This window comes from Brassica napus, chromosome A3, assembly GCF_020379485.1.
Source record: "Brassica napus cultivar Da-Ae chromosome A3, Da-Ae, whole genome shotgun sequence".
In the NCBI taxonomy this organism is placed as follows: domain Eukaryota; kingdom Viridiplantae; phylum Streptophyta; class Magnoliopsida; order Brassicales; family Brassicaceae; genus Brassica; species Brassica napus.
In genome coordinates this window covers 9,751,719-9,776,660 of record NC_063436.1, presented here as the reverse complement: position 1 = coordinate 9,776,660, position 24,942 = coordinate 9,751,719, and the positions used below count along the sequence as shown (strand labels likewise).

Below are 24,942 nucleotides of genomic sequence, written 5' to 3'. Positions count from 1 at the left end.
TAAAAGTCACCTAAAATCTATATTTTGTTGATCAGCCCTTTTGGAATATACATAAGGCATTCCAATAGTAAGAATCTTTAGATATGTCATCATTATGAAATTTAAATTTAATTTTGTATCATCTGAAAACATTCTAGAAAGAATTTTAATATCCAAAATAGGAAATTATTGGCTTATATTGGTGATAATAGTTACCATATGTTTCGTTGACTAAAATCATAGAGGTGTTATAAATGGAAATGATATGATGAAAAAGGAGTCAAATATATGAAAAAAGTGAAGTTATAAAGAAATTTTCAGAAAAATATATGAACTTATACTTCAAATATAGAGAGTCAAATATATCAAGCTGTACTTCAAAAATAGTTTAACAAAACAAAAGTTTCTACTTCAAAAATATTTATTTCTATTTACATGGTTATATAGCAGATATATGGCATCAGAGATCCCTTCTAACGTAGTCCACTCAATACGGATCGGTCGGTCATTATGAATACCTTATCTTTATAATACCACAAATGTAATTCATACCATCTTTTCATCTCAATCTTACTATAGTCAAAACCTTTTCTAATTTGTCTACGTCTTGTTTCTAAGAAGTAAATGCATTACCTCGAATAAAATCCACTCCATGCATTGAATTTATTGCCATTTTATGCAATATAAAATCTATACAATATCTAAATATAATCTGTAAAGATAAAGCATAGCTTCTAATTCCAACCTTCCCCTCTCTAACTCTACTCTCCAAGTCAACGTCAACAACAACGGTCTTCGCCCTCTTTCATCTCTCTCCTTTCACGCACACTTCGTTGCTTATATATTCCGACCAGAACAACACCAAAAAGCATCCCTCTCGAACACACATTTCTCTTTCAATACCAAACCAAACAAAAAAAAAGAAAACAAAACAAAAAATGGTGGCTGCAAGTCCCGGCGGCGGCTCGATGAAGACCTTAACCATCCAAATCCTGACAGGAAGATGGTTTATGTTCTTTGCGAGTCTCTTAATCATGTCGGCGGCTGGAGCCACTTACATGTTCAGTCTCTACTCAGGTGACATCAAAAGAACATTAGGCTATGACCAAACAACTCTTAACCTCCTAAGTTTCTTCAAAGATCTTGGAGCCAACGTAGGAGTCCTCGCGGGTCTAATCAACGAGGTCACACCTCCTTGGTTCATCCTCATAATAGGAGCTATACTTAACTTCTTCGGCTACTTCATGATTTGGCTTGCCGTCACAAAACGGATCCCGAAGCCTCAAGTTTGGCACATGTGTCTTTACATCTGCATCGGAGCCAACTCACAGTCGTTCGCTAATACGGGTTCGCTAGTCACGTGTGTTAAGAACTTCCCGGAATCACGTGGGGTTGTCTTAGGGATTCTCAAGGGGTATGTTGGTCTTAGTGGCGCCATTATTACACAGCTTTACCATGCCTTTTATGGAGAAGACACCAAGTCTCTCATCTTGATGATTGGTAAGTACAACTTTTTAATAAATAAAATGAAACAATACGGTTAATGATATGAAACAGAGAAACAACAGAGGAAAACAGAGGTCAATGATTACTATATGGTTTTAAAACTTGATGCTAGACGTCTAGGCGGCACGTAAAATTGGTTATAAGCAAAATGATTTTTCTAAAATTCTGTTTAGGCAGCGTTCAAACGCCATTTTTTATAGTTTAGCTAGAAGAGGTGATTATATATGAAATTTTTTTACTGATTCTTTCGTTTACTTGGGTTACTGGTTATGAAACGTCTAATTACTATCTAGCTATTTCTTAAACATTGGTTACAGTCATATGAATCTTGATTAGCCTTTTGACTAACTGTATGAGTTATTATTTATGCAGGTTGGTTACCTGCAGCAATCTCGTTTGCTTTCTTGAGGACGATAAGGAATATGAAGGTGGTGAGACAGAAAGATGAGCTAAAGGTGTTTTATAACTTCCTCTACATATCACTCGGGCTCGCGACGTTTCTCATGGCGGCCATCATAGCTGACAAACTCTCCGGCTTTACACGGAGCGAGTTTGGAGGTAGCGCCGCCGTGGTGATCATCTTGCTTCTTTTGCCGGTCTTAATCGTTGTCTTGGAAGAGAAGAAGCTTTGGACGGATAAACAGGTCGCGTTAAACGATCCAGCACCGATCAATATCGTCACGGAGAAACCAAGCTTAGACTCATCTGAGGTCAAAGATAGTGATGAAAGGTCAACGGAGGTGGAGAGTGAGAAAACGGCGTCGTGTTGGACGACTATGTTTAGTCCACCGGAGAGAGGAGATGACTATACGATCTTGCAAGCGTTGTTTAGCGTGGACATGTTGATATTGTTCTTAGCGACCATATGTGGTGTGGGAGGGACTTTGACTGCGATAGACAACTTAGGTCAAATCGGTGGATCATTGGGTTACCCACAGAGAAGTGTAAGCACGTTTGTGTCACTTGTAAGCATATGGAATTACTTTGGTCGTGTGGTTTCAGGTGTGGTCTCGGAGATCTTCTTGATCAAATACAAGTTCCCAAGACCTCTAGTACTCACTTTGATCCTCCTCTTCTCCTGCGCCGGCCACCTTCTAATAGCTTTTAACGTCCCTGGTGGACTCTACGTCGCATCGGTCATCATAGGGTTTTGTTTTGGTGCGCAATGGCCGCTCCTGTTTGCTATAATCTCTGAGATTTTTGGGCTTAAGTACTACTCTACATTGTATAACTTTGGGTCGGTCGCAAGCCCCATCGGGTCTTATTTGCTAAACGTTCGTGTCGCGGGGTATTTGTATGATAAGGAGGCTGAGAAGCAAAACAATGCATTAGGGATACAGAGAAGTGGTGGGCAAGATCTGAGCTGCACGGGCACGGCTTGTTTTAAGCTGTCATTTATTATTATTACTGCGGTAACTTTATTTGGTGTGTTGGTCTCCATGATCTTGGTGATCCGGACCAGGAAGTTTTACAAGAGTGATATCTACAAAAAGTTTAGAGAAAAGGCGTTGGCCACTGAGATGAAGATGGCAGCGACTGCTCCATCAAGGTCGGTGGCCGAGGATAAAGAGAATGACAATGCTAACGGCAAAGTGTTAGGCAAAGGAGGGTAAAGCTGGTTGGTACCTATATATGGTGCACTATTTTGTAAACATATATATGTTTTATGGAATCAGTCCATCACACTTGTTTTCTTTTTTAAAAGCAATACTTTATATGATGTTTTCATCGTTTTGTGTTTTGGATAGTAGCGGAAGCGTGAAATTTGGTGATAGATAAGGGTGTTGAATAAACTAATGAGTTGGACTTGTGATTTATGAGCCACAAGTGACTTGCTTAAAATAAAGGTAAATCATTATAAAAGATAACTCAAAATTATTGCAAGTGGAAAGAGTTGGCTCACGTGTGTTAGTACCACTTGGACTTTAATGTGGTCTAACACTTACGTAACTGTGAAATATAGAACTAGTGCGTCACAATGATATGTGGAAAGTTGAAAGGTAAAAGGGTTTAAGGACAGAATTTTGTTTTGAAAACGTGCAACAGATCTAGAAATAGAGATATTCAAAACTGTAGTCTCAAACTTTAAGTTAGTGGGTACTGGATTTGAAAAGATACACTCGTGAAAGTGTTTCACACATGTAGTGCTGATAAATAATTAGGTAGTGGATAAAGAATCCAAAAAGACAAACCAATAAACCGTTGGAAAGTCGTCCCAACGAATTAGTTAGGATGAACCAGAAGTATTCTTCTTTATAGATCGCACAGATTTCAAACTTTCGTCTCGTAATTTATGTTTTGACTAGATTTCTAATTAAAAGCATGCCAAGAAAATATATGGATATTACTAGTATAAAGTCATATAGTTTGAAATCATATTGATATAACACAATAATTAACAAATTGTAATGTTTTTGAATGTTTGGTATTTGAGTGGTTGTGAAAACAAAACATGTGTTTTCCTTTTTGAATTGTTTATATTTGAGTAGGTTATCAAAACAAAAACTTTGAACATTTTTATTCAAAAATTATGACAGTTCCAGACTTCTGGTCAAGAATAATTTCTTTTAGTATATGGAATCAGGTAATAGATATAATTACTAGGTGTTTTCCTGCACCATGTGCAGAGTTTTTTAAATCTAATTTATATTTAAAAATAAATTTTATCAAATATTATAGATTTTACTATTTTTTTTACTAATATTTACATTTCTATGCCACTGAGAATTAAATTAAACTACCTATTTTAATGCTTATCTTTTCCAGTTAAATTAATGAGTTTTCTTTAATCAAATTTAAACTTAATATCATTAAATGAACCTATCTATTTTAATGTTTATTTTTTTCGGTTAAATTAATAAGTTTTCCTTAATCAAATTTAAACTTAATGTCGATAAATGAACCTAAAAATACATCATATTTAACGTAGCTTTATTACGGACGAGTACAGTCCAATAATGAACTTGAATTTTATTTTTACGAAAATGTGAACACTGACGTATATAATATTTAAAATATATTAACTACAATATAACAAATACATATAACCTACATATACTTTAGTTTGAAATGGTCATGGTCAAGTTTTATATAGTCAACTTACATCATTTATCAATCGATGTACAATATTTAAACCACCTATAGTTTTCGTTTTCTTTATAGGATGTATCAACCAACCAATCATCCTATTGATTTTCTAAGTTTTATAAAAAAACAAATCAATAAATACAAAGCCTATAAATAATTTATTATTAATAAAATTATGAAATTATTTACAATTTGATGACTAATTAATCGCCCTTTTTTATATGTTAAATTTTTCATAGAAGTTTAAAAACCATTATATTTTCTTTAAACATGTATAACTAATTTAATATCTTTTATGCAATACTAAGTCATAATATAATATTTCTTCATATTTTACATTAATACCATTATTTTTTATATATCATCCACAATTCTCTAATTACCTCGATTTGCTCAATTTTTTATATAATATCGAATATTCGTGATAAATAGATGGTTTAAAACGCCAAAAAAATTATTTACTTGGTGAATATAATACATCAAATATTATAAATACATCATTTAGTTAAATAAATAATCAAAAACCAAAAATTCATATCCGCGCTGGCGCGCGGGCCAGGGTCTAGTTACTTTATATTTACCGATCACACTCATAATCTAAATCACGCAACTGTCAAGGGTGTTACTTAATCTAATGTCTAGTCTGTCTAGATAATAAAGACTGTAAATAATTAAATGTAACTAGATCTTGACCCGCTCTCCCGCGTGGATAATATGTTTTACATTTTTATAAATTGTTTAAAGACATATCTAAATAAATAGGTTATTTAGATATTTTTTAGATTCATACACATCATAACCGAACTCACCTGACTCGGACTTCACCCATAAATTTATAATATCCAACCAGAGCTTAATTTTAAAACCCAAAAATATTGATACATTTAAGAACTGATTCATATACGAACGGATACCTAAATACTAATGTCTAACTGATTATGCAACCAGATTAGAAAATTATTTGTTCATTGGTTTGAAATTTTGTCACGAATTGAATAATTGCATTCAAACCTGTAAGATTATTATGGTTAATATGTAAAATAAATGATGCCAAATTATTATGATAAAGATAATTAATGAAATAGTTATGAAGGATTAAAAATAGAATGTAAATGATGTAGTAAAATAATTAAAATATGTAAATTCTATTTTACACCTGTGTAATAAATGTTCTCGAATTATTTAGAAAATACAATAAATGAAGTGGTTAAACTAAATTTTCTTTTATAAAGGAATGAAAATGACGTAAGAAATCACTTAAAATTCGGCAAGTAATATTTTGTACTTCAATTTTAATAGAATAAATGATATAACCAGAGGTGGATCCTCAGTCTAGGCACAATGTAATTTCAAAGTTGAAGATATTTTTTTTGTTGAAAGTTCTTTCTTAACAACTCATGTTAAAAGTTTATAATTGAGTTTTGGTTAGCACTTGGAGGGGAGGGGGGAAGGTCTTTTTCAATCTCTATTATTTGTGTCGTGTTTTTTCAAACCCAAAAAATATAGGTGCTAAAATAAATTGAAAAAAAATGGAACTTAAAAAGTAATTTAAATTTTAGACCCAAACTTTTAACTAACCCGACGTTAATTAGTGTTAATCATGTGTCAAGCAATGGTTTAAAACGACATTGTTTTGATTAATTCTACAAAACTAAGTCTTTTTAATTTTTTCATACAATATGCCACAAAAAATATTCCATCCTTTGTATAGTAAAATCTCGTAGAATGTGTTCGATTCCTTGTTGTGACTAATAATATATTTGGAGAATTGGTTTGGTGAGTACGAATTGTGAATTGGTTTTCAGTGAGAATTGATTTTCTTGTACATAATTGAAGAATGAAGCGTAACGAACTTTTTTTTTTTTTTTGAGAATTAAAGCGTAACAAACTCACCAAATGATGGATGGTGAATAATTGCAGGAATTTTGGCGGGTTTTGAATCTGACGTTTGAATTTTTTAATGAGGATTTAAAAAAAATTATAACATATTTTTATTAGAGTTGTTAGGATAATAATGTTATTATTCTAGTAAAGTTATATGATTAAGATCTTCAAAGGGTATAAGTAAACCACCGAATCTTTTTAATTTAAAAAATTTCTAAAATAATATATGGTGACAATAATATGTATGTTGTGTTTATAAAAAAATCTAGTTATTAATCTTGTAAGAATACAAAGTGTTTATATTAGTTGGAGAAAACTGATTTAAAATAAAATAATTGAACTTATTTAAAACGAATATACAAGCTGATCTTCTTGCTTTTAAATTATTTAATAACACCCTATGGTTATTTATAAATTACTTCTTATGGTAAATATGATAATTAAACTAATACTGTTTATAAATAGTATTAGTTTAGTTAACCTAATACTAATGACAGTATGGTTACTCTGGTTTTCTTAACTCTCTATAATAACCACACAGTTTTATTTTATTTCATGGTTATTAACTAATTTACAAGCTGATTTAAAAGCAAGAAGATCAGCTTGTATATTCTTGCTTGACTGTCCTTAAGTTTATGGTTATTATAAATAATTTAAAAGCAAGACGAGGGTTATTTGAATAACCATAGGGTGTGATTGCATATACCTCGTTGTTGTTATTTCTTACCTCTCTAAAATAAGTGTATGGTTATTAACTAATTTATCATATTTACCATAAGAAGTAAATTAAACAAGAAAACTGATTTAAATATAAAGAAAAAATAATTGAGAGAACTTTTAGAGTTTATAGACAAAATTTAAAAGAAATGGTACAAGAATGATTTCATCATTTCCGCTTTACTGATTAATTTTTTTTTTTTTTTTTTTGAAAACTGATGGTGTCAAGCTAGCTAGTGACAAGTCTCATGCAATAAACTATCTCGTACACTAGAGTTTACAATTTAAGTATTTTTCTACAAAATAATAAATTTTCATGCTATGCATTCAGTCATTCACTAAACTTACAAGAAATTAATCTTACCTTTTGTACTATTCACTAGGTTTTGGTTGACCACCCAATTCACACCTACCCGGACAAAAGTATTATTTGCATGCTATCGAGATTGGAAGTAGAAAATATATTTTTGTTATCTAAAGCATAAAATACTGTTAGTCTAGTACTTTTATTAAATAATTTTTTAAAAACTATTTATAAATTAATAAGTGGCTAGTAACATCCTAAAGAATATCTCAAATCCTTTCAGAACAACCGATTGATCATCTCTCTATTTCAACGTTCCTCTTATTTTTCTTTTTATTAATAAAATTTAAAAGTATTCTATTTAGAATCTACGAGAGGGAGATGATATTCATCAAATCGTCTTGAAACAACCGATTGATCATTGTTATATAGTCAGAAAGACATACCCATTTGCTTTAAGTATATCCATTAACATACTTCCAATTATAGTTTTGACTAAATGTTTAACATCAAGAAAAATAGATCGAATTGGTCCATTTCAAATATATTTAAAGGATATTTCGATTGCATCTCGTCATATGAAGAAAACATGATACTTTCATTATATATGGTGAAAACGTAAAACTGTTCTTCAGTTGATATATTCAAATGCAAAACCGAACGATTTCGAGTTGGGACAATTTGGCTGGCTTCCAAACCCGAAGAAACTAATAATGTTAATTGCCATTTGACAGTAACATGAAGTGTGGTTTGTTTTGGATGAGTTGTATATATTTGGATTTTATTGTTTTATATCGTAAAATGTTTCCCATAAAGGGAGAAAAAAGAAAGTTCACATTTTTAAAAAAGAGAAAACAACCATTAAAACACTGAACCTTCAAACAAAAACCATAAAAATCCCAAACTCATGTTTGAACTAAAAATTCCTTAACTTTTAAATATTAGCCATTTTAGCTATCATTTTTGTTGACTCAACCATTTATGAAATTCGAATAGTCAACATTTATGCTCGTGTTATACCTAATACGACGCTCTTTTGAAAAAAAAAACATTTTGTTTAAGAAAAATCCTAAATCGAATTCATCTTCGTCATTCGAAAACCTAATCACCAATTTGATTTTATCTTCCCCAAATCGATTTTAGAAGAAATCTCCGATTAAGACAAAAAGTGGTGGTTTCTCCGGTGACTGCTAATAATTTTCATCAGTTTGGTAAAGTCAATTGTCACTCTCAATTATGTGTCAGGTTTTGGAAGCTCAGTCCCAATTTCTTGTCAAGTTTAACGGTTTTAGTTTAGCAGTTGACTATTTGAGTTTCTTAAATGGCCGAGTCAACAAAAGATGAGAGTTCAAACAACCGATATTTAAAAACTGAGGAATTGTTTTGCTCAAACACGAGTTTGAGATTTTTTTGCTTTAATTTAAAAGTTTAGGGTTTTAATGGTTGTTTACTATTTTAAAAAAATAATACACATCCAATATAGTAGAATCATGAACAGTGATAATGGCCAAGTTAGTTTGATAAAAAGTTTTATCTGTGAAATTTCCTTTTTATCAAATGAAAATCTACCGTTTTAATAAATCATCATATGTAAGAAAAAGCTACGCCTTCTTATAAATGAAGTTCTACAGTCAACAACTATACCCTGGTGAAAAATATAACATGTTAGAGTTATCAAAAACTTCAAATTTCCTTTTTATCAAATGAAAATCTACCTTTTTAATAAATCATCATATGTACGAAAAAGTTACACCTTCTTATAAATGAAGTTCTACAGTCAACAACTATAGCCTGGTGAAAATATAACATGTTAGAGTTAAAACTTCAAATAAAACTTGCCGAAATGTTTGCCAAAAGGTTCTTGGTATATGATATAGAAACATTGATGATTTACCTAGCCAAGCTCAAACCAAAATATTCTTACGTTAAGTACTCATTTTGTCGTAAGAATACTTTGTAAGCTGTATAAGTATTACGTAATTTTCTTATGGTCAACAAGAATTAAGAAAATTATTGGCTTATATAATGTACATTTAATTACAAGGGAATTCCCGTTAGTGCTTCCCCACTTCTTCATATTGCCAGTAAATATGCATCGTTTAGTTAGATAAGAAAGTGGTTAGACAAATAATGTCTATTATACAAAATAAAATTAAATAATGATTAGTATTGGAAAGGAATATAAAATAAATCCATGCAGGTTTTATATTCTATGATTAGTATCATACTAATCGATAAGGGTAGAGTTGGACATGAATTTAAAAAAAAACCAACAATTAGTGTCAGATAGACAAAAATCTGTAAAAGTATGTAAATATTCTTTAAGTTTGAAGAGCCTTGCATCGATGGGAAGTGCGAGCCGTAAAATGAATACTTAGATACATTAAAGGGATTTCAAAGATGAGTTTGAGATACATAAAAGAAGGAGAGTTTGTAAGTATGGGTTACTAGGATGCCGATTATGTTGGTGTTGCATATGGGAAAAAGGTCAACTACAAGTCTTGTGTTTATTGTTGGAGAAAATCCGATAAGTTGGAGATAAAACTTACAAAAGGTTGTGCCATTGTTTTCAACTGAGTCGGAATATATAGCTTTGTCAGAGGCGGAAAGAGAGGCAGTATGGTTAAGGTTTAATGGAAAAACTTGGTTTTAATCAAGATGCGGTGAAGATATTATGTGATTCTCAGAGCGCAATAGCTCTGGCCAAAAATGATGTTCATCACGAAAGGACAAAATAAATGCAGGTGAACTATCATTTCACCAAAGACTTAACTAGTGATGGATGGATATAAGTTTTGAAGTTTGAAACTGAGTTTAATCATGCAGACATCTTTACAAAGGTTTTACCAATAGGCAAGTTGAAAGAAGCATTGAACTTGTTACGGGTAAAAGAAAACTGAAGTTCATAGATTATGGAGATAAGAAGATGATGGTTTTTTCAAGGAAGAAGATTCAAAGTTGATAGTTTTGTCAGGAGATAATAACATAAGTTAGTTTACTCATATATTAGCAATAATATTTCACTAGGAAAGAGTTGATGAAGAACAAGGTGGAGAACTGAAGATTTATGGTCTAATCAACTGGGTGAGGTCACGGTCCAATCGAAGTGATATTGAGTTGGTTCTAGTGGATTGCTAGCTAGTATAGCCTCAGTGAGAATAGCTGCTCCTGACATTGAAAAATGAGATGAACACCATGTAAAAAAGTTTGGTATTGTCTTGCTTTCATTTTTTTTGTTTTGTTGATTGATCTTTAGAGGAGTTGAATATAGGTTTAGATTTGTACAGACTGCACATTTGATTTGATTTTTGTAATTGAACAATTCGTTTTAAGGTATGAATTTAGAAGTGGTCGTTCACACGATGCTACCTTTCTCCCAAAGACTCTTCATCTTAAGTCCTCTTTTTATAGTAACTTCGACTAGGGATGAGCGCGGATCGAATATGTGGGTTTTTTTAAGGTATTTATGATTCATTTTGTCCGTGTAATCAATCATCCGATCCGATTCAATCTGTAGCTACTAGTTATCTAGATATTTGATCTTATGGATAACTGGATATCTGATTTAATTCGTATAAATAAAATAAAAAATAAATAAAAATTTAAATAATAGAAAATATTAATATTTTATCACATAAAAGTTTATTTATTTATTAAAAATATAATTAACTTATATAATTAAAATATTGTAAAACTTACATAAAATATAACGTTTACATATATATATATATAATTTTTGAAATATATGTATTTATATGCGTATAACATATCGGATCGGATATTCGTTCATAAAATTATTAGTATTTGGGATTTGTTTCATTTCTTTCGGATATTGCATATTAGTATTTGTTTTGTTTTGTAAAGTTACGGATATCCATTTTCTGTTTGAATCTATGCAGATAATGTACTGAATCATAACCTACGAATATTTTGCTGAGCCTTAACCTCAACAAGTTCTTGTCTTTGAATTAGTCAAAAGTCTTCGTTCCCATGATTTTATTTAAATAAATATATAATTACAGCTTTCACTTGTTTGATTTTCTTATATTCTCTCTGCAAATATTAAATAACAACGCATGTGTATATGTTATCTTGTTTTATTAACAACTAGTATTATGGTTGCTTGCCATGCAGGAGCACCTATACTCATCAATATGAAATGTTAATTTAAAAAATATACTTAAAAGTTTTCAACAGACGCCATTAGGGTGTCTAGATGCTATTCCTTCTTCTTTTCAAGCCAGTTTTCGTTGGTGATTCTTTCAATGGTTAGATGGCTTGATTTTCACTGAAATTATGAGTAAGATTGATTTTTGACTGGATATAAACCTCTGCAAAATTAACTGGAACAAAAGCTGAAAATGTAAACATGAAACCGATCATCCATCCACATGTTTCACTCGTCGCCCCATGTGACGTCAACCATACAAAACGAATTTCCATAAAACTCTAGAATCATTAAAAGTTGTCGCTGATATATTAATTTACTAAACAAAAAATTAACTCACTCTTTGTCTTACAATGGAGAATGAATGTTTTCAAATCCATTGATTTCAGTTTCTCTGTCTTCCTGTTCCACCCTGTCTAGACTTATGTTTTGTTTTGCAATTGATGAAGTGGTTCTTTAGTGGGTATTTCTCGAATATTCTGAAAGATATATGATTATAAATACCAAGAAAATAAGACATAGCGGGAACAAGATACATAAATATACACGTTTTGGTAAAATATAAATATGAAGTGGTTCTTTAGTGGGTATGTCTCGTATGTGCTTGTTTTATTTTAACATGTGTATATATATGGAGATAACGGGATCAAAAGCCATATCACTTTCTTTTTCGTTTTCCCCTTATCTATAAAACTTGTGAAACCCTAAAAGCTGATCAGAAAGTTCAAGAATTTTTTTTTGGTAAAATAAGTTAGAGTTCAAGAATTTTGAGAAGTGAAAGTAATGGCAATAAAAGATAGATCACTAGAAGAGACTCCAACATGGGCTCTTGCTGCTGTTTGCTTCGTTATTCTTTTCATCTCTATCATGATCGAATATTTCTTGCACTTTATTGGTCACGTACGTATATTTTTCTTCTATGTTTTGATCTTTATATCATCCAAGTCTTCCTTTCTCTTCTTTTGTGCTCTTCTCCAACGATAAGAAATATACGATAATTTCACTATATAATGCCTTCAAAGCTACATTATCTCTCTTTTTTTCTTTACTAGAAAATCAAAATCTAGTCGGTAACTCCCATAGTCTTCAATTTTTCTTTCCAATATTTGTAGTGGTTTAAAAGGAAGAACAAGAAGGCTTTATATGAAGCTCTTGAAAAGGTTAAAGCAGGCAAGTTCACTATTCTATACAGATTATATATTATAACCTTGGGTGTAGTTTTGTATCACAATACGATCAATTTTTTCTATTTGAATTTCTAACAAATTTCCCTCCTATTTTTGGTTTTTGTTGTAAAAATAGAATTGATGCTACTGGGATTCATATCGCTTCTACTTGTTGTACTGCAATCACCAGTCTCCCAAATTTGCATTCCAGAAAGAATTGCTGCGACTTGGCATCCTTGTAGTAGCCAACAAGAGCTCGCTAAATATAGTAAAGATTATATCGACGATGGTCGCAAAATTCTTGAAGACTACGACTCCAACGACTTTTATAGTCCTCGTCGAAGTTTAGCCACAAAGGGTTATGACAAATGCGCAGAAAATGCATGTCTATATTTTAGCTACTCATTACTTTTAACCTTTTAAAGTATTCCTCCTGTTTGTTTCACAAATACTGTTATTATTTTTATTTTTGTTGTGATTTATTATTTTCAGGGGAAAGTAGCATTGGTATCTGCATATGGTATCCACCAATTGCATATATTCATCTTCGTGCTCGCTGTATTTCATATTCTCTATTGCATTATAACCTATGCTTTGGGGAAAACCAAGGTACATGATATTTTCTATACGTTTTTCACAAGTACATATGTATCTGTTTAATTTTGTGATGTAATATGCAGATGAAGAAATGGAAATCATGGGAGAAAGAGACCAAAACGCTTGAGTACCAATATGCCAATGGTATGCACAAACATATTGGCCATTATCTCATGTCCATTAATCATCAAAGAACAAAAACAAAAATGAGTATTTTCAGATAAAATATCTTCGTCGGTGTTTGACTTTGGCAACGTTAACATCATGATCACGTATCACTTGTATTTGTTTATTCATCCACATCTCTCACACTCGTATATTTTTCATTGAGTTTTATAATCAGACTTATGAGTAGAATATCCAATAAGAACACGATTAATGTTTGACTTGTAAATGAACAATTTCGCAAGAGACCGGCCATCACTTTTAGTAATTATATATGTTCTGTCCTTTTTTTAATTTATTTTATTGCATTTTATTGTTTTAAATGTTGTAGATCCAGAAAGGTTCAGATTTGCAAGAGATACATCGTTTGGACGTAGACATTTGAATATATGGAGCAAGTCTTCCTTTACCCTTTGGATTGTAAGTTTTTATTTATATCATTCTTCTAAATTTCTACTTATTGTTTCCTGTAATTTGGTTTTGAATTACAACAAAGAATAATGGATAAATCGGGGGCATGCAGACATGTTTCTTCAGACAGTTCTTTGGATCAGTGACAAAAGTGGATTATCTTACATTAAGACATGGCTTTATAATGGTAAGTAATCATTGCTTAATGTTAAAAGTAATAATTATTTTACTAGTTTTGACCCAAAGAAGATTTACTATCATATTATTCATCCAGAACCTGTTTTTTTTTTTTAATTATTGAATGGGTGCAGGCGCATTTGCCTGCAGGAAGTGAAGCTCGTTTCGATTTTCAAAAATACATTCAAAGATCTTTGGAAGAAGATTTCAAGGCTGTTGTGGGTATAAGGTTAGTCCCTTTCTTATTTTAAATCAAATTCATTGATATTTTCTTTCAATTATGTAATTTTCCTTTTACCAAAATTTTTTATTATCTAATTTTCCATAATATATTAAAAAATTCTGATTAAATAAGTGATTGTGTGTGTGAATGAAACTCCAGCCCAGTGATATGGTGCATTGCTGTCTTATTCATATTGACTAATACACATGGTTGGTTCTAATTCTTTATAATTTCATTTTAAGTACTAAGTAAATTATACATCAACTTGATACAAACTTCTATTTTCTTTTTCAAATTTTAATAGGATGGGATTCCTATTTTTGGCTGCCTTTCCTCCCTTTGCTTGTAAGTAATTACAGACACATTACTTCAAACTTTTCAACTGGTTTTGTTATCAAGTTGTGATTGTGAATACATAATATTAGTTATATTAATTATATGGTTGGTTTGTTTTATGAAATGAAGGTGATATTAATAGTAGGAGCAAAACTTCAAGTGATAATATCAAAATTAGGATTGAGGATTCAAGATAAAGGAGATGTAGTTAAAGGAGCTCCTGTGGTTGAACCGGGTGATGATCTCTTTTGGTTTGGTCGTCCTCGTTTCATTCTCTTTCTCATTCACTTGGTTCTTTTCACGGTATAACTAATTTAATTAGTCATATGTGTGTTTAATGAATTTTTGAGTTATGATATATTTAAATAATATAGTTTTGTATATTTCTTACAGAATGCATTTCAACTAGCTTTCTTCGTTTGGAGCACCGTGAGTAACAATCCAACTCTTCTGAAAATATCATTTAAAAAGGTTTTTTTCATGAAATTAATTGATTATGGCTTTGGTATTAATTTTTGCAGTACGAGTTCACACTCAAGAACTGCTTCCACCACAAAACCGAAGATATTGCAATCAGGATCACCATGGGGTTTGTAAACTCCGCAACTATTACATAAAAATATATATTAATTATGTTTTGTATCTTTGCACTAAACTTCTTGATGTTGTATACGACAGGGTATTGATACAAGTTGTATGCAGCTACATCACTCTACCTCTCTATGCTCTTGTGACTCAGGTATATAATCCAAATTGCTAAACATCGTGTTTGTTACGATCAAAACTAATTGTTTAGTAATGAGCGGACTAATCGGTTAGTTTCCTTGTGCCCCGGACTCAAACCACCTATGTGACGGAGGATACTTTTTTGGATTGAAATATCTAAAAGCTTACTAAGGGACTGGAGGAGATTATCCCACTGTTAACAAGATAAAAAAGAATCGAAGCATCCATAACATGCATAACATGTATAAACTTTAAATATGATATCATGTCAACAATAGAATGTTTAGATATTTTTTTAGTCGACATCAAATGGCAGTGCATTAGATTGATGCATGTCTCGTATATAGTTTCATTATTAGATCTCGAGTTGTCTATGTATAATTCTCTAACACTAAATTGTAATTACAGATGGGAAGTTCAATGAGGCCGACCATATTCAACGACAGAGTAGCCAATGCATTAAAAAAATGGCACAACACGGCCAAGAAACAGGCCAAACATGGAAACTCAGGGTCCAACACACCCCGCTCGAGCCGCCCCACCACGCCAAAACATAACCGCAGCCTTGATCACCTCCTCCACAATCGTAACCGCAGCCTTGATCATCAAACCAGCTTCACTGCATCTCCTTCTCCTCCTAGGTTATCTGATTCTGGCAGACACGGCCATGGTCCTCAGCATTTCTTTGATCCTGAATCTCAAAATGTCTCTCCCTACAGTGACATCACAGATTTTGATAACGGCAATATTCAGCAACCTCATGCTGACGTAGCTAGTCCTGTTACAGAAGAGAAAGAGATTACTGAGCATGTCAAGATTGATTTACCAGAGTTTACTTTTAAGAAGTGATATGAGTTCTATACTGGACTTCTTGTTCATTCTTTGTAAATCATATAAACTTTGAAATAAACAGTTCTCGTTCTTTTCTTCTTATATATTTTTGCTATCAGAATAAAAACCAAAACGTTTATAATCAACTTAAAATCTTTAATGCATTGAGACTTTGCTTTTGTTATCTTCTTAAATTAAGCAGAGCATGAGGATCTTGATGTCTCGAATATTATGCTTATAACAGTAACATATAGTCATATCATTACAACTCTGACAACAGTTGTTTGATAGACATGTTAACATGGAGCCGAATCTATATACTAAAATCTTGGAGACTTTCTATGGAATTTCACCCTTCTACCGAGGAAATTTTTTGTCTAGGAGCTTGACAACAACATACAGAGTTAAGTAGTTGATGTAATCATGTAACCTTCAGAAACCGAGATCACAAACCGATGGCAAGCAAGAGCAGAGGCGGTGAGAAACATAACAAAGGACGTCAAGCAGAATTTGAGCGTCAACATTCTCTCTTTGCGGATTCAAGTATCTTTCTCAGTATCACTCTGACACGTTTGTCTCACATCAAACTCTGGAAATCTTTTACTGTAATGTTGGTTCCTGAAGACTGTGGTGGGTCTGGAAGAGAGATGAATTTAGGGAATTAACTCCGGAGATCCCCACCATCCATTGGTACAGTGTATCTGCAACCATTGTGCAAAGTTTCTGGCGGATGACATGTGCCTCTTTTGAAATAAGAGTCTTCTAAGAGCCTCAAGACCAAACTTACAGTGTCAACATCTCACATCTCTGTCCGTTTGATCGGAACAGATGTTTCATCCCTTGATGATGTTACCAGTGGCGAACCTTTCCTAGAGTAGGTATCAAGTAAGTTATTATAGATGCCTATCAAATAAGTTATAAGTTATTATTTAAAATTAGTTTGTGGTATCAGGAAATTTTATCATCAAGGTTTATTCTTGAGTTATTCATTGTGAAGCTTCAGTTTGGTGATGTCGTGCCATTTCTTGGTTTTAAACCGACAGGTTCTTCCGGAATTTTTGGTAAGAGATTGTGGAGCTTTAGCTCAATTTTGTTGAGTCATTGAATAGTTTGATTGTCATCCGTTTTTCTGTCTGCTACTTGGGTGGAGATCTGTTTTCTTGTGGTTTCCCTTAGTTAAAACTTGTTTGTCAGTGGCGGTTGCTTGTGGTTCGTATCGAAACTTTATTTAAGCCTTACTATCACCTCAATAATCTTGACCCTCATCTCGTTTGTCCCTGCTGCTCTTATCAACTTGCTTCCCTTCCTTGATAATTGTTTGCTAGCTTCACAATTTCTTAGGGACCTTGTTCATTCCTAGTTTTTGTAATGTTAGATACTTTTCAGTTGTCTTTTTAGTTTCCGGGTGATATGATTGCTCCTTTTCCGGCTTGGTGTAATCCTCCGTAGACGACAGAAAAAACTACAATTATAAATTGGAAGCAGCATTCAGTACAATGTGAGAAGTAGGATGTTTTAAGAAATTCCACCTGGAATAACATGGGGAGAAGCAACGATGCATTTCCAATTATCCACGGATCCAGAAAAGGCTACTACAAGAATTCTATCTTCTCTAGAACAACCCATGGTAAAAGAGATGTCAAGTATGCACTAGTCTTTGAGATTATATTCTTTAAATTAATTATACATTTTAGATAAATCATATTCCTAAAATCTGCTAATCTCAATCTGGAAAAAAATCCTATAGAAATATGAATTATCAAGCATTGATCAAAGATTATACGTTGTTTATAGGTCCGTCCAATATGGTAAAACCGAACCGTACCAAACCAAACCGAACCGAAATAGACAATATGGTGTGGTTTTGGTATATACCATATAAACCGAATGGATGTGATTTTATAAAAACCGTAGGATTTGGATATGGTTTGGTTTATAACCGATTAACAGAATAAACCGATCAAAACCGATCAAAAGTAGAAACATGTAAATATGTACATATTTTATAATGTCACATGAAAATCTATTTGTTATATAAGTTATTCTTTTGTTAATAATTATTATTATATTTTTTATAGTAATAGAAAATCCTAATTTGAAAAACACTTAAAATATAATTAAAAAACAATTCATCGCAACTGAAGCTTCTTATTTTTTAGTCTTCTTTTTTTAATCATTTTGCTTTCTTTTGGCATTGATTAAATTGAAGTGAAGGTTATAAATTTGATGGATAATAACTAGAAAAAATTCTTCACAACTTTTTTCTTATTTATAAATGAACAGAGTTTCAATCGAAGAAACATGACTTTGATGAACACTAAATATAGAATAGTGGAAAAACTTTTCTTTCATACTTCTTTTTTGTTTTTTTTTTATTTTTATTTTCAAATTTTTGAGCTTTGATTTTAATTCTAAATTTGATTATTTCATCTGAAAGTATAAGCGTTTTTAACTTTTTTGTTCTTTTATTTGAAAATATAATATTTTTTTAATAAATGACTACGATGATAATATGACTTTAAAATTTATGTAATATGATCTCAAACTAAATAATATTGTTTTGGTATAAAACCGAATAAACCAAAAAACGACGGTATATAAACCGAACCGAATCGAAGTAAATATGGATTTAAAATGGTAGTTATATTTTACTAATCGAAATACCGAAAAAACCGAACCGAAACCAAACCGATATCCATATTGAACACCCCTTGTTTATTAGTTTAGTAACTTTAGTTAAATGATAAGTGGCCATCATGGTAAAACTCAAATCAGACTCCTCTAGACATTTTTTTTTAAACACAGACTCTTCTAGACATTAGTATAAGAATTTTAGCTGTGGAAACTTTCTTCTTCATTTAACACTTTAAGCTACTGGGCTTATTTGTTTCTACCGGACGCCCGCTAACGTAATGGATTTAAACTTAATAAAAGAAAACACGATGGTCGAAACATCATTTGAAAATATAAGAATAATGAATGATGAAAGTAATTTAGTATATTGCCGAAATCTTTCATATTCTGGAAATAATATCAGTTACAATATTTAAATAAAGATTCAAAATTATTTTAAGATATTTAAAACTTGCTTTAAATAGATTTAAAATACTTTTGAATAAACAGTTATCTAACAATAATAAAAGGAAGATATCCTCAAATTCTAGCTATGCCACGTTGGTTAAGAAAATCAACCTATCAGAAGCTTCCAAATCGCCACGTCATCTTTGTTACTTGAAACAGGTTTTAAACGGGTCGGTCAATTCACGTGAGCTCAAAATATTAAAAAGAGCCCAAACCTCCTTCCAAGCATTGTCCAAGTCGTCTCTGTCTCTTCAACTTCACGATAACCTCTGCAATCCAAGTTTCTGTTGCTCTCACTCATTCAATTTTGTACTTTAAACTATCTTAATAATAAGAGATATTACCCCATCAAAGCTTTTCACCTCCCCTTCTTTCTGTTCTTATATAAACTAATAAACCCTACATCAAAAAAAAAAATTAAAAAAAAAAATAACCCTACATCAAAGCTTTCATTGAGGATCTGCGACCTTAAGACAACCAAATGAAGATATGGCTATGAAATCGGCTTATATCTCCAGCAAGTCTCCGGTATGAATGTTTCTTTCCCAATTTTGTTTCATGGATTATAGAGAAATCTCATTAACCACTCACTGGTTTCTTTTCCAGCAGGACACTGTGATGCAAGGTCTCATCTAATTGTGCTCCACTCTACCTCCCTGACCTCAAACTAGGATTCACTTATAGTTCAGGAACTTTTTTGCTATGAAAAGCAAAGAGATCTATCGAGTTGCTGATCTTGGTTTGGCCATTTGCTTCACGCACAGCTCTGTCCTCTCCGATCTTGACCACATGTGCCTCCCTATTGACGCAGACAGGTTTAGGTTTAACTTACATGAGGTTTTGAAGCCAACTATGGACTCAGGGGTGACCTCTATTGTAAGCTGTTACAACTTTAAAGTCATATTCAATTTGATTGCTTATCTGCGTAGTTATAGACATTTGAAGGCCCCATTTAACTGCAACTTCCCAACCATTGATGTAGATGTCGTTGGCCACATGAAACTGCTAAATGAACAGATGCTCATTCAACGCCCGGTCCTTCACGAAGTGGCAATAGCAACCACACAGTGTGTCTTGATCCATTTGCAAACTAAGTAGTATATTGTCTTCAACTATTGCACATTCTCTGTATAGAATAGTAAAGTTTATAGCTATGAGTATGACATATATTTGACGTTCTAATCATGGTTACTTTCCATACTCATGGTTCTGTTTATATTTGTATGGTTAGTAATCTGTATAGAATAGTTAAGTTTCTAGAATCGGTACTTTGACGTTCGGCTCCCGTATGTTTACTGACTCTTCAATTTCTACATAAATATCTCAATATAATTTAGGCCCACTTATCTTTCTCTTTTTTCTTTTGTGTTTGATCTTCTACTAAGGTTCTTTGTTTTATTTTTTACTTTCAGTGTTGCTCTGGTTTTAAAGCTTTCTGTTTGTACAAGTTTGAGTCAAAACTCATACAAGTTATATATGACTTTTCCTGGAACACCCACCACATTTCTACAGGTAAAATTGTGTTGATTACTTTGCAAGTTTATCATATAAGTTTTTTTTCGAAAATTCCAGCTCTGACTATACAATGTGCATTTCCAATTGAAGCGTTCATTAGGCCCTTTTTGATCCATAATTAAAAGGTTTGGCAACAGTGGAGAGGGATCCTTCGTGTCAGCCCATTACAAAGACGGAATTTGATATCGAGAGAAGAAAAGTTACTAAAGAGGCTATCATGGAGTTAATATCTAGGGAGATAACTGAGTACCATACTCAGCTGCTAATGAATTCAAGTTTTATCTATCAAAAGTCTTAATATAATACTTGTGTTTGCATCTCTGAGAAAGCATTGTGTTACACCCAATCGCTAACATTGTCAGTGTTGTGCATTGTTGTTAATCAATTTAGGAGACAGTTGCGCATCTTGAAGAAAATAGCGGAAAAAAACAGGCCCTGTGGCACCCCTAGAAAAGAAACATGCCTCTTCCCAGGTAAATCCGTATATTATTTTTTCTTTTAGTGATTGTTTGTTTTCACATGATCTTATTTCTTTTATCTCCTCTCTTACTGACCGGGTAATATGCATTGTTAGCTTAGTTGTATATGTACATTTACATAATCAGAGCCTCATCTACAACCAGCTTGTGTTGAACACTAATTTCTTTGAGCCTCATGTCAGCTTAATTTATATTATGTATTTTTATATTTTGGAACTGAAAAAATGTATATTTGCATTTGTTTTGCTCTATGGACATTGGACTGTACGAGGATCAACTCCAAATTGCATAAGTTATTGCTTGGTCGGGCGGATAACCTTTTGGCTTCTTCTTTGTAAATAATATGTATGGAGCAAGAAAGGGTTGGTGTTGATTCCGTCAGTCATCTTGAAATCAGCTGGAGACTGACCTGCGGCAATGTTAATTCTCTTGAAAACCCAATGTTGATGTCTAGGCGTTAGCTCTTTAAATATAAAAGACTTTGCAGTTCATAATCTGTAACTTTATATCATAGAGATTTGTCACGTACATTCTGAAAATTGGTACTGTAAGATAAGCAACGAACTCATTGCTACTTCTCTTTCCCTTAAGTATGCACCAGCAATTTATGTCTAGGTAGGATAACATGGAATTTGTAAGTTTGAAAATGTTACAGTGTCCATGTGTTTTAAAAATACGCACTGCAAAGTCCCTAAGCTACTTATCATCTCTCCACTCCACTGCTCTCTCTACCAGACCAAATCATCGAGAACACTCCAGAAACTCCAAACCTCTTCCTTTAATTTCATCAGTTTCCCTTTAATATTTTTCTTTTGTGGTTGATTCTTTGTGAGGGTTCTTTTTTTTTGCACTTAAACTTCATGCTTATGATTTTAAAATTAATTGTAACTACAATTAATCTCTTTAGTGTTATTCATATAATATAGTTTTTATTCATATTAAAAACACATTACCTTTTTCATTATTATTTTTTACATATAAAAATAACTCACTCAATATTGTAAATTTAAATATTTATGTTCAAGGAACTGCAAAGCATAGGTAATTGGAAATGTGAAATTGTCTTGGTGACAAACATTATTCGTTAAATATATAAAGATAAAAGAAATCAACTTTTAAAAATGAAATACACTATGATTAATACGTCTTATTTACAGGAAAGTAAATCATTGTCGACACAGTTTTACTTTGATCATACAATAAAAATCATCAAAAGCTTCTAAAGCAGGATAAGAGTAACTTTAATACATGAGCTTGAGCTAAAAACACACCAATATAACTCAAATGATGATTATCAAGAAAACCTAACAAAAAGCAACATTTAGCCCTCTTCCAAACATGCTATTCTAACAAACTTATAAAACACAGATTTATTACAATTTAGAAAGGCCAAAATAAAGCTAGAAGTAACATTTCAACAACCAAAATCAGTGCATGTAATCTCCTCCCTTTTATACTATAAGTTAGATGTTAAAAAATTGCAAATCTGTCAAATTTAAAAATCAATTATCCGCGCATAGCGCGGAAAACGACCTAGTATTATATAAAACACAAATACCTACATACAAAACATAATATATATAATAAAAAAATATTATTTAGAAAATTATAACAGATAATCAAAAATATTTTGTACTAGCATAATAAATTGAAAAACAGTTTCTATTTTCTGTTAGTAATCTAGCTTTGAATGAAAAACTTATATATATATATATAATTCTTTTTCCTTATAATAACGTTTTTTTTTTTTTTTTTTGTAATTTTGTGTTGTGAATAAACGTGAATTAAATATGAAAAATAAGAAAAACATACAAATATAATAGAGACAAACATATGTTTAGGATTGTAAATTTATTATGTGAATAAATAGTGTATTATTTATTATACTCATATTTATATAATTTCAAAATATAATATTTTAAAATAGAAATTCTTATCTATTAGAACAATTTTCTTAATTTTAAAGATATACCATGTGTGATCCATAAAATATGTAATTTATTACTAATGCACCAAAATTTAAATATCTACATAGACAACAGAAACAAAAGATTGTGTAATTGAGCATGTTTAATATCGTCAAAAGGAAACTTCAGTCCAAATTTTGTTGTTCTAGGATAAGAAACTTGCTTAAATCATGTCTGTCTTCGAGGAAACTTAACGGATAGTCAAACAGGAATAACCAAAATTTAAATCATGAAATTGTCAAGTGGTCTTACTTAATATAGTCTAGCTAATTAAGTCTACCTAAATATAATTCCAATTACGTAAGAAGAATTGTATACTATTTTTTTTTAAAATAATTGACTATTATCTAGGGATTTTTTTCGACTTGCAGAAAATTTTGAATGTTAACCTATGTACATATATATATACACAGAAAATGTGAATAGAATATTATTTAATATTTATTGTTATTTGTCCAACTTGCGGAAAAAAAAACTTTTATAGTGGATGATGATGTGGACAAGTAATACAAAATTCAAAGAAGAAACCACTTGAGACCCTTTATAAGACTGAAAATTTGGAACTATGGGTCAAAGCAAGATGGACACATGATTCTACAAAAAAACTTACGAAAGAGGGTCAACGCGTAGGAAACTTTTTTTAATAATATTTCATTCATGTTTCTTCTTCTCAAAGTACCTTTACAACAAGGATGGAAAAAGAAAAAGAAGAATATGAAAGAAAGATACAAGAAATGGCAAAACAAACGATCATGAAACTTAAGAACTTAGATCCATACAATTCAATGAATGTCAACGATGAATTTAGTTGACTCCAACCATCGATATGTAAAATACAAATAATTCAATTGATCAAGTGTATTGTCTGATGAAACGGTCCATTTTTAACTTAGAGAAATATTGAAGAGTGAAGTTCAAGTTGGCATTTCAACAGTGAAATTTTTCAACGGGTCCTTCCACATTTCTAACACATATTTTGTTGTATTCTTTTCGTTATTCTCCTTCTCGCCAAGTTTACCTCTAAATGAAATTGTTAATTCTACTAGGTTTTTTAGTTTTAATATAATCAACGATCCGTGTCGTGCGCGGAGTAAAGTATTTTATAAAATATCTATTATATATGTATATGTATTTACATATACAATGCATTTAGAGAAAAAGACCAAAATATCACTAAATCAAATTTTTGTTCCCAAACTAGCACTCAAGGCCAAAAGTCACAAAAATAGCACTCAAGGGGTTGGTTTAGGGTTAAGAATTTAGGGTTTAGGGTTTAGAGTTTAGGTTTTAGGGTTTAGAGTTGAAAAGTGAGGTTTTGGGGATAAGATTTCAAATTTTGAAAAATAAAAAAATTTAAATTTTTCAAAAGATAAAATGCTATTTTGGTCATTTTAGTTTTTGAATGCTATTTTTGTGATACAAACTTAGAAATATGCTATTTTGGAGATTTGCCCATGCATTTATTTCATATCAAGTATATATATATATATAAGATATCATAATTTATTTATTTTTTGTAAGAAGAGTTTAAGACATCCTAATATATTGATTAAAACCCATAAGGCAAATATTTAGGAAGTAAAGGCTAATTTGATTCTGCAGTGAAAATGATGTAGAAACTAA

General features: G+C 31.6%; 3 protein-coding genes across 22 annotated transcripts; all 3 read left to right on the top strand.

Moving 5' to 3' along the window:
* The first annotated feature begins 639 nt into the window (after positions 1-639).
* Positions 640-3,298, top strand: LOC106438099 (protein NUCLEAR FUSION DEFECTIVE 4). The gene is made up of 2 exons (XM_013879156.3): positions 640-1,479; positions 1,858-3,298. Exons 1-2 carry the CDS (start codon positions 918-920, stop codon positions 3,096-3,098), a joined length of 1,803 nt encoding a protein of 600 aa, XP_013734610.1. The 5' UTR covers positions 640-917; the 3' UTR covers positions 3,099-3,298.
* Positions 3,299-9,943: 6,645 nt separating this feature from the next.
* On the top strand, positions 9,944-16,379 carry LOC106441875 (MLO-like protein 12). The gene is made up of 15 exons (XM_048775755.1): positions 9,944-12,545; positions 12,758-12,815; positions 12,948-13,192; positions 13,304-13,420; positions 13,492-13,552; positions 13,905-13,993; positions 14,097-14,171; positions 14,296-14,390; positions 14,544-14,593; positions 14,689-14,729; positions 14,850-15,023; positions 15,114-15,149; positions 15,242-15,309; positions 15,399-15,459; positions 15,855-16,379. Exons 1-15 carry the CDS (start codon positions 12,429-12,431, stop codon positions 16,293-16,295), a joined length of 1,728 nt encoding a protein of 575 aa, XP_048631712.1. The 5' UTR covers positions 9,944-12,428; the 3' UTR covers positions 16,296-16,379.
* A 3,085-nt stretch (positions 16,380-19,464) lies between these two features.
* On the top strand, positions 19,465-21,926 carry LOC106441076. Of its 20 annotated transcripts, none has more exons than XM_048775754.1 (6): positions 19,465-19,886; positions 19,965-20,234; positions 20,771-20,870; positions 20,999-21,164; positions 21,264-21,346; positions 21,607-21,926. In XM_048775754.1, exons 2-6 carry the CDS (start codon positions 20,061-20,063, stop codon positions 21,642-21,644), a joined length of 561 nt encoding a protein of 186 aa, XP_048631711.1. In that variant the 5' UTR covers positions 19,465-19,886; positions 19,965-20,060; the 3' UTR covers positions 21,645-21,926. The 20 variants fall into 20 exon arrangements, 2 of the variants coding, with proteins under 2 accessions (XP_048631711.1, XP_048631710.1); XM_048775753.1 differs by having other exon boundaries at positions 19,474-19,886; positions 19,968-20,234; XR_007338081.1 differs by adding an exon at positions 20,341-20,452 and having other exon boundaries at positions 19,512-19,886; positions 19,968-20,234; positions 20,964-21,164; positions 21,264-21,926.
* The last annotated feature ends 3,016 nt before the right edge of the window (positions 21,927-24,942 follow it).

Coding starts and splice junctions, on each gene's coding strand:
- LOC106438099 (XM_013879156.3), top strand. CDS start 918: ATGGTGGCTGCAAGTCCCGGCGGCGGCTCGATGAAGACCTTAACCATC. Junction 1,480..1,857: donor GTCTCTCATCTTGATGATTG/GTAAGTACAACT, acceptor TTATTTATGCAG/GTTGGTTACCTGCAGCAATC.
- LOC106441875 (XM_048775755.1), top strand. CDS start 12,429: ATGGCAATAAAAGATAGATCACTAGAAGAGACTCCAACATGGGCTCTT. Junction 12,546..12,757: donor TCTTGCACTTTATTGGTCAC/GTACGTATATTT, acceptor CAATATTTGTAG/TGGTTTAAAAGGAAGAACAA. Junction 12,816..12,947: donor TCTTGAAAAGGTTAAAGCAG/GCAAGTTCACTA, acceptor TTGTAAAAATAG/AATTGATGCTACTGGGATTC.
- LOC106441076 (XM_048775754.1), top strand. CDS start 20,061: ATGAAAAGCAAAGAGATCTATCGAGTTGCTGATCTTGGTTTGGCCATT. Junction 20,871..20,998: donor CACCCACCACATTTCTACAG/GTAAAATTGTGT, acceptor CATAATTAAAAG/GTTTGGCAACAGTGGAGAGG. Junction 21,347..21,606: donor AGAAACATGCCTCTTCCCAG/GTAAATCCGTAT, acceptor TTTGCTCTATGG/ACATTGGACTGTACGAGGAT.